Here is a 9,488-nt window from a genome sequence, read left to right as displayed (position 1 = left end):
ATACCTATATTAGCTAGTGGGGATATAGTAAGTACTTTATGAAATTATAAGTCGAGATGCGCTCAAGTTTGCATGTACTATTACAACTTTTAGTATCAAAATTATAAGTCGAGATGTGCTCAAGTTTGCATGTACTAGTACAACTTTTAGTATCATATGTTTTACATCATTCGGTTTTCACCCCTTCTACATATACCTTCACGATATTTACTATGTTTCGGATGTTTCAGATAATATGACATCTATCTAGAGTCTGTCGATACATAGAAAATACTCTATATTATAAGTCAAATCACACACAAATTGATCAGACACCATCGTAATTTTTTTTATTATTATTATTAATTGGCTCATCTATACCTTACTCATTAACTCCCACAATCCCACCCCCCTACAAACCAAAACAAGAACAAACAAACAAGAAACTTATAGTAAGCTCCACATATGTTCATGTATATATACTCCTCTATCTTATTTAGGTGACATATATATTATTGAAAGAGAGTAAGGAATATATAAGTGCAATGGCATCTCAAATTAGAGCTAATTATTCATTTTTCATTAGTCTAATACTAATTATTTTCTCTTTAACCATTATTAATGTTGTTGTTGCTCTAACAACAAAAGAACAAGAATTGGATCGGATCACAACACTTCCGGGACAACCTCCGGTGACGTTTTCGCAGTTTTCCGGCTATGTTTCCGTCAATGAAGGACATGGAAGAGCTTTGTTCTATTGGTTAACACAAGCTACAACTCATCCTGAGAAGAAACCTCTTGTTCTTTGGCTCAATGGAGGTTAGTACTCTAATTTTCTTTTCAATAATAAGAAATTCCGCTAAACATGTTTAAGATTTACGTATATATAAACGGTGTTTAATTACAGAAACAATCTTTTTACCTTCGTTCAATAGGGGTAAGGTTGGTGTACACTTCATTTCCTCAGACCTCATCTTGTGAGACTATATATGTTGTTGCAAAGGGAGGGAAAATTAGTTGACCAACTTTCACCATCTAGTGGAGTGTTAATCGAGGCGAAGTGAGAATTAAAATTAACTGTTTCAAGTGAACTCAATACTTTTGACCAGAGCGTGAATATATATATATGAAAGTAACTGGAAAATTACTATGGTCAATAATTTTATAAGTAGAATGAGTTCAATCGTAATTCATTAAATGTAAATTCTAGATTCGTCTGGTTGCAAGAGAATTCTAGAGTTATTTTAATAACAAATAATTCGTATTTTATCCATGGAAAATATTGATATTTAGTCTAAACTAAATTAAAATCAAAGCAATAACTGTTTAATGATAATGAAATTATATAATATAAGTACTACACATGATATATGTACTTATAGTAAGGTTCAAGCATGAGATCGTTTGATTAAAAAACAAGTTAGATAGAAATTGTAATATAGTATGACATAACTACATGTATTAATACTTGTAAGTTGCAAAAAAAATTGTACCCTCTTTTATCTACTTATGTCTGTTATTTGATATTTGCTTTGGGATAGCTGATTCAAAATTTAGATAATTAATGTAATTTTGATTTCGCCTCTAATCAACAATGTAAAAAAGATTCTTCCCAAATTACATAGTCATCTTGTTTGTCCACCACAAGAATACATCTAGGGGTGTTAAATATGACGGAAAGATTTGTTTGTTTGTTCAATTCGTTTAAAATTTTATGTATTAGACATAAAATAATTTTATATTCGATTGATTTTCAGTCCGTCCGTCCAATTAAATCATCATTGATAGTGAGATAGATAAAATCCGTTAATTTGGGTTGCCAAAAAGCACTTCCCCTCTTATTGGATCTTACCAGACATGCGACCCAAAATTAGTCGAAAATTTACATGCAAGTATCAGCACCGAGCAAAAAAAAAAACAAAAAAAGATATTGCATAGTTACCATTATCAAATAAAATATTCCTCCATAATCAAACATTTTGAAAGATTTCGAATTCAAGGGCTAGGATGAAAAAAATGTTGGTTTAACGTATTTTCTTCTTTAATATATCTCACGAATTATATCTAAATTGATCGAAACTTTAATATAAATATCATATATCGAATAAAAAATAATATTCCTTGTGCATAAGTGCTCGTGATATCCTTGTGTCCAATTTACCTCATCATATTCTTTTTATTCCTTCTTGTTCTAAATTTATTCCTTGTTTGTATGTGTACAAAAGGCTGTATTTTTAGCCTATGCTTTTTCGTCTTTATCTCCACAATTTTATGATACAAACAAACAAAGGACATCATTCCAAATTCAACAAAAAAGTAGAACTCCTTTTTCACTATTTTTGTACTTTTCTTTCCACTTTCTAGCTTTCATCCAACTTTTTTTTCTCTATTTTTGTACTTTTCTTTCCATTTTCTAGCTTTCATCCAACTTTTCTTATACCTTTTATGTCACAATTTATGTGATATATTTTAAATTTTGAAAGTCAAATAATTTAATTTTGATCATAAATTTGGATATCAAATTTTTAAATAAAATTTATGTATTTGAAAATTATGTACCTCGCACAAACAAAATAAGAAACAAAAATCGTCTCTATAACATATTTGAAATTTATGATCTAAAAGATATCATAACGGTGGCATATTAATACATAGATTGAAGGTGGTACTTGAACATCTTTCATCAGAAATTATTACGTAAGCCAATACTTACCTATACACTCTCAATCTGTCACATATTATTACTAAATCTTGTTAGAAAATGATTTCCCCTTAAATAAGAATTACACCAGATGAATTCAGGATATCCAATACGAATATCGAACCTCCAAAAAAAAAAAATTGTAATATGGTGACCATTTAAAAGCATCGAGTGTTAAGAAGCATGCGTATTCAGAAACTACTAATAAGAGAAATAAATAGTGATGGTCATCATGATGTTCATAGTTACACTATTGATCACATTGGTGAATTTTATGTGACCTATCATTATTAAACCACAAAGAAAAAAAGAAAAAGAAGCCTATTTAAAAAATAAAAATAAAAAGTGAAGGGTCGTTTTCTTGTGAGTAAATAATTAATAGTTGGAAATTTTATTTTATTTTTAAAAAAGAGAGAAGTATATAATATATACTAATTAATAGTAATAATAAATGATAGTAAGGGATGGGTAGGTGAATAATGAGTTATGGAAGATTGTTTTATTAATGGTGGTTCCTAAAAGGTTGTGTATAGAAATCATGAAATTCATGTGTTTTCTTCATCTTCTCATCCAAATACAATGATGTTTAAATGCAATCATAAATTGTGATGGATCGGTTGAATTTTTTTTTTATCTAAATTAAATATTTCAAATTTGATATTTTAGGAATGAAAAAAAGTCGCATTAGAGACGTCGCCTAAAAAATGATCCCTACAATGTGCGAATTCAAATTTAATAGGATCTCAATACATGAGAAACTAAAGAGAAAAAAACTTATAAACGGAAAAAAAAATACAGACAACTTCTATCGCTAAACAATAAAAACATCTTAGTTACGGTTGGTTATGGGTTGTTTTTGTAGTGTATGTGGCACTCCATTTCCATGTATGTGAACCGTTTGACTAGATCTGAAATTTAAGAAACCCTGAGGGGTAGCTCAGCTGGTAAAGGCCTGGGACAAAGTCCTTCAGGTCGCCGGTTCGAGCCCCAGCAGGGCCACTGGAGGCATTACAAACCGGCCGCGTCTCCAGGGCCCCGTGGAACTAACCGTGGTGGACCCGCCTTGAAATAGCGGGACCCGGTGGGTACAGCTAGTCGGGTTCGCAAAGCGACGCCCGGAAACCACGGTTAAAAAAAAAAAAAAAATCTGAAATTTAAGACAGAAAGTAATGTTTTTTTTAACTAAAACTTGTAAGTTAAAAGAAAAATATGTCGTATATATTAGAACATAAATATCCATCGAAATAAACTTCTTTTTTAGCGGATTGGAAAAGGGACATTGACAATCAATTTTCTTGATTTTTCATTTGAAGTTTGATACCTATTTTGAAACCTGACTTAATACAGATTCATAATGCATGTTAGTAACAAAGCAACAAGCCAAACTCTGATTATACATAGTTATACATGTATTATACATTAAAAGATTATATATATACTTGACATTCGTCTACTATTATTAGTTTAATCAGTTCGATGAGCGGCTATTTAAAGTTATATATTATTTTATTTTTTTGGATAAATCTTCACCTCAAGTTGAAATTATTTTTGCACTATGCAGGTCCAGGTTGTTCATCAGTAGCATATGGGGCATCAGAAGAAATTGGTCCATTTAGAATTAATAAAACTGGTTCTTCCCTCTATTTAAACAAATATTCATGGAATAAAGGTAACATATTTTTTTTTTGTTCACTTTTACCTATAATTTTTTTAAAAAAAAAGATAATAATTACAAATGTTATAAATGCAGTGGCAAATATACTTTTCTTGGAATCTCCAGCTGGTGTTGGTTTTTCTTATACAAATACAAGTTCTGATCTTAAGGATTCTGGGGATAAAAGAACAGGTACATACCACACATTTTTTGATAATATTCATTTTTTCATATATGTATGTCTGGTTTTATTTTAACTTATATACACAGACAGTTTAGATTAAATTACAATGATAGTGTAAATTTTTTTACATTGTCAGTATATATATATAAAGAAGGGATGTTTATATGAATAATCGATCGGATTCACTGTTTAATTTTTGTAGTCGATATACATAGGTTATTATACATAGTTATAGCTATATATACATGCATTGTACTTATATTGTATATTTACTCGCAATTTAAAAATTTGTAGATATTAAACAACAACAGTCTAATATTTTATCATTGGCATATTAACTTAGATTTTAGAGCTGTTTATTTTTTTGGCACAGCTCAGGATGCACTAATATTCCTCACAAGATGGATGTCAAGATTTCCACAGTATAAATATAGAGATTTTTATATTGCTGGAGAGAGTTACGCAGGTATTTTTTTATTTTAAAAAAAAGAAAAGAAAATTAGACCGTAACACTACAAAATTAATTTCATTAACATTTTCTTTGGGTTTATCAGGGCATTATATTCCTCAATTAGCACAGGCTATTTACAATTATAACAAGAAATTATCAAATCCAATCATAAATCTCAAAGGATTCATGGTAAGTAATTCATCTAATTGTATATAAAAAAAAAATCATATTATTTAATTTAAGGGAAATTTGCACTTTTAGTCCCTCACATATCGATAAGTTCTAAATTTGGTCCTTGTAATTTAACAAAATTAACAAATTATTTAGTGTTAAACCATTTAATAACCTATATATGTATTATGTTAAATTCATATTGTTTCTCCATAGTCGAGTATATATAATATATTTTGTATAAATAGTCTAAATATCACATGTTTTATATACAAAAGGATCAAAACCATTTATTTCAATCCCTACTAATAAAAATACTAATTTTCAACGAACATCCCATCGGAAATTTACTCTTTTTCTAGTAGTGAAGTAGCTTAGCCAACTATTACAAGGACCGAGATAAAAATCTACCAATAATCGAGGGACTAGAAAGTGCAATTACCCCTTACATTTTAACGAGAGGTTTTAGAATATTCCTGTCCTGAAAATAAAATCGTTTTTTATATGAACACTTATAAAATGTCCAAAGTTGATCGAACTTCTTAGTGTGAATCCTGATTAATTAGACTTATAACAGATCGATATCGAACATCGAATAAAAAAATAATATTTTTTTAAATATTTTTTTGGCATACTCATGATGATTGAAATAATACACAGGTAGGAAATGCAGTTACTGATAACAAATATGATGGAATTGGCACTGTGACATATTGGTGGAGTCACTCAATGATTTCAGACAAAACATACAAAAATATAATGAATTTTTGCAATTTTACATCTGAAAATTCATCAAAAAAATGTGATGAATCAGTGAGTTATGCAGTGAACCATGAATTTGGTCAAATTGATCAATATAGTATTTACACACCATCTTGCAAAATTGTGCAAAATGAAACAAATTATTTGAATAATAATAATGTTAGATTCAAGAACACAATTATTCATAGGAAACTCTCTGGCTATGATCCATGTACTGAGAATTATGCTGAGGAATATTTTAATAGACATGATGTGCAAAGAGCTATGCATGCTAATGTCACTGGGATTTCATACAAGTGGACTGCTTGCAGGTACTCACTTTCTCTTGTACTTTCTATATATATGTCTATGCGACTGAGACAAATTCAAGATTTTAAGTTTTTCTGAGTTCTTATTAGGGTTTGGACAAATTGTTTATATGTATTAGTAATTGTGTAGTTTTTTTTCTTTTCTCAATGTGTATTTTGATTCATTTGTTTTGTATCTTGCTATTTGACTGTCATATTATTCTTGCAACCTTGCTCAAAAACCTTCTTTTTTGAGTTGAGGGTTTATCAAAAACAAAGTTTCTACCCCATGAAATAATGTATGTGTGTACCTTATGTCCTCCCAAGACCCTTAAATGTGAAATTACACATGATATGTTGTAAATATAGGGTACAAACCGAAGTTTATCATGAACCCATATAACTTAAGTGTAGATCCGTCCCTACTCGATGATAGTACAACATATATTGGTGAGTGGTGATGAGATGAGTTGTTCTTGTACGGTATTAGAAAATTTTCACCTCATGAGCTAATTAACTTTTGGTGCTGAATTAGACATAATATCATCATTATTTAACATGAAAGTAGAGTCTGATTCATCTCATTTCTTGATTTATCTAGTGTTAGTAACTCCGTTTTAGAATTTCGATAAATAGTATTATACAATTTTTCATCTCACGAACTAACTTTTAGTGTTGGATTAGACACAATATTGTTCTGCAAGCATTTACTAAAGAACTATTTATTCTCTACTTATATGATCTTGGACAATTAATTTTCGTCTTTTTTTTTCAATTGAGAAAACAGTGATGTATTATTAAAGAATTGGAAGGACTCTGATGATTCAATGCTACCAATATACAAGAAACTAATGGCTGCTGGTCTTAGAATATGGATGTTCAGGTAAAACTAATCAATTTCTCCATATAGTATCTTTTTTTCTTTTTTTTGTGAACTTATAAATGTGCTACACAACTTTTTTTAAAAAAGGTCAAAATCGACCTCCAAAGATCGTTTTTTGGTCAATATTGACTAAAAAACGATGTCAAAGAGGTGGTCAGCATTGTATTGACCGATCAATATAAAAAACTGTCAGAAAAGTGTGAATTACATGGGAATTTTCCTGGAAATTAGTATGAAATTCTGTAGGAAACTTATTTTCCTGTAAATTTTCATACTAATCCCCATGTAATTCACACTTTTCTTGTAGTGTGACATCTAAAGGTTGATTTATTGAATTACACAATTATAAAACGCATCAGTTAGGAATTGAATTCCGTCTTTATTATGGTAAGATACATTTCTACTACTAAGTAAAATAATTAAAGTTTAATTATGTTTGAATTTATATGCAGTGGGGATACAGATTCAGTGGTACCAGTGACTGCCACAAGGTTCTCTCTAAGCCATCTTAATCCCAAGATTAAAACTCCATGGTATCCTTGGTATTCTGGAACTCAGGTAACATACACTCTATTTTAAGTATTTTAATAAGTGGCGGAGTCAAAATTTACACTGAGGAGAGTCAAAGAGATTAAGTACACAATTTTTTTTTAAAAAAAACAATTACCTATTTACATGATATAATTTCTGACAAAGGAATGCCAATTGGCACCATTTGAATAAGGATGTGGTTTCGCACCTGATTCTAGTTAATTTCTAGAGTTAGCACCAAAGGCGGATTTATAGTTTGTTCTATGAATTCGACTGAACTTATTGTTTATTAATCAAACTATTTATACATATGCGGATATGAAAATATAATTTATAAAGAAATCTTTCTTCACGTTTGATTTGACATAAAAAAAAAATTCAGAGGGGAAAATGACTTTTAATTAATATTTATGGGCAAAAGTCATATTTCTTATATCTAGACATATTCCACCTTACTAACCAAATGTACCAAAAAACTATTCAAGAAAAATATTTTTTACGAGGAAGATTTTTCATAAAAAATGACTTGGCCTGGTCAAATGAAATAAACTCTAAATCTTAAATTAATCTATGATTAGTGCCAAGATTACTTTTTCTATAGGAATTAACTTTGAATTTTGAATTCACTTCTGATTAGCGTCAAAATTACTTTTGTTATATAAAACAAACTCCAAATCTTGAACTCACATTTGATTAGCACTAAAACAACTTTTGTCATACTAAACAAACTTTAAATAATCTTGAATTCGCCTCTAATAGGCGCTAAGATTACTTTTGTCATCCTAACAAACCTTTAAATCTTAAATTCGTCTGATCACAATCAAAACTAATATTGATGATAAATATGACATTATATTGTAGGTGGGAGGATGGACAGAGGTGTATGATGGACTTACATTTGCAACAATTAGAGGAGCTGGCCATGAAGTTCCATTATTTCAACCTAAAAGAGCATTTATTCTTTTCCAATCATTCTTGGCTGGCAAAGAATTACCAAAATAAATTCAGAAAATTCAATTAAGATTGCAATAATCTTGAGGAAGTTGATAGTCATAAAAAAGGCAATTTGAATATTTTATAGCTCTCATGAAAATTATGGGAGTTTTGCAAATTAGCATTAGAGTTGATTTATTTGAAATTTGTGTATTGAAACTCATGATCATTTCTCATATCTTTTTTCCATATATCTAGAATTCTCAAGGCAACTAATTTTCTATCAAGATTGCTAAACAAATCTTCGTAACCGACATTTCAAGTTTATTGTCTTTCTTTTTTTACTTATTTAGCACCTTCAACCCATACCCCTTAATCACCTCCTCCCCCACCCCCTCCTCAATCTCACCCCTTAAATATTTTTGAGATGATAGTTTTTAGTTTATTTATCAAATACTAAAAAAATAAGGAAGAAATCCACTTATTTTCCAAGAAAATATTTCCATTCATTCCACATGTTTTTAACCATTTTTTACTTTGTTTGGATAAATGTATTGCTTTATAGTGTATCGTACTATATATTGTATTGTATCATATTGTATGTATTATTTCGATGAATAAAAAATTTGGATCGATAATATCATTTTTTGTCTTTACATAATATCATAGGTCAGTAATTTGAAGAGAAAATCCAGTATAAAAAAAAAGAGGGGTGAGGGTAATGATAAAATATGATTATTAAATAATATAAAATGAGATTCGTCGTTATGTAATAATAAATTTAATGATATAATTTAATAATTTTTAAGTAATAATCAAAACAAATATTACATCTTTGAATTTAGAATCTCGAGATAAATTTTAAACCTTTAAATACCCTTGTGTTTAGGAGATTCACCTATATATATTCAGAAATAGTAAAAAAAATATCACCTATATATACAACTTAATT

The 9,488-nt window shown here is 29.2% G+C and overlaps 1 protein-coding gene across 1 annotated transcript; it reads left to right on the top strand.

The window, feature by feature from the left end:
* The first annotated feature begins 509 nt into the window (after nt 1-509).
* LOC125824322 (serine carboxypeptidase 24) lies at nt 510-8,633 on the top strand. Its single transcript, XM_049503671.1, has 9 exons — nt 510-798; nt 4,242-4,349; nt 4,431-4,526; nt 4,892-4,984; nt 5,073-5,158; nt 5,801-6,213; nt 6,977-7,072; nt 7,525-7,630; nt 8,465-8,633. The coding sequence occupies exons 1-9, from the start codon at nt 525-527 to the stop codon at nt 8,603-8,605; spliced, it is 1,413 nt and encodes a 470-aa protein (XP_049359628.1). The 5' UTR covers nt 510-524; the 3' UTR covers nt 8,606-8,633.
* The last annotated feature ends 855 nt before the right edge of the window (nt 8,634-9,488 follow it).

The sequence above is a fragment of the Solanum verrucosum genome, unplaced genomic scaffold (assembly GCF_900185275.1).
Source record: "Solanum verrucosum unplaced genomic scaffold, falcon-dt-bn FXZP01000022.1, whole genome shotgun sequence".
NCBI lineage: Eukaryota > Viridiplantae > Streptophyta > Magnoliopsida > Solanales > Solanaceae > Solanum > Solanum verrucosum.
The sequence above is the reverse complement of the archived record's forward strand: the minus strand, read 5'-3'. Positions and strand labels throughout refer to the sequence as shown.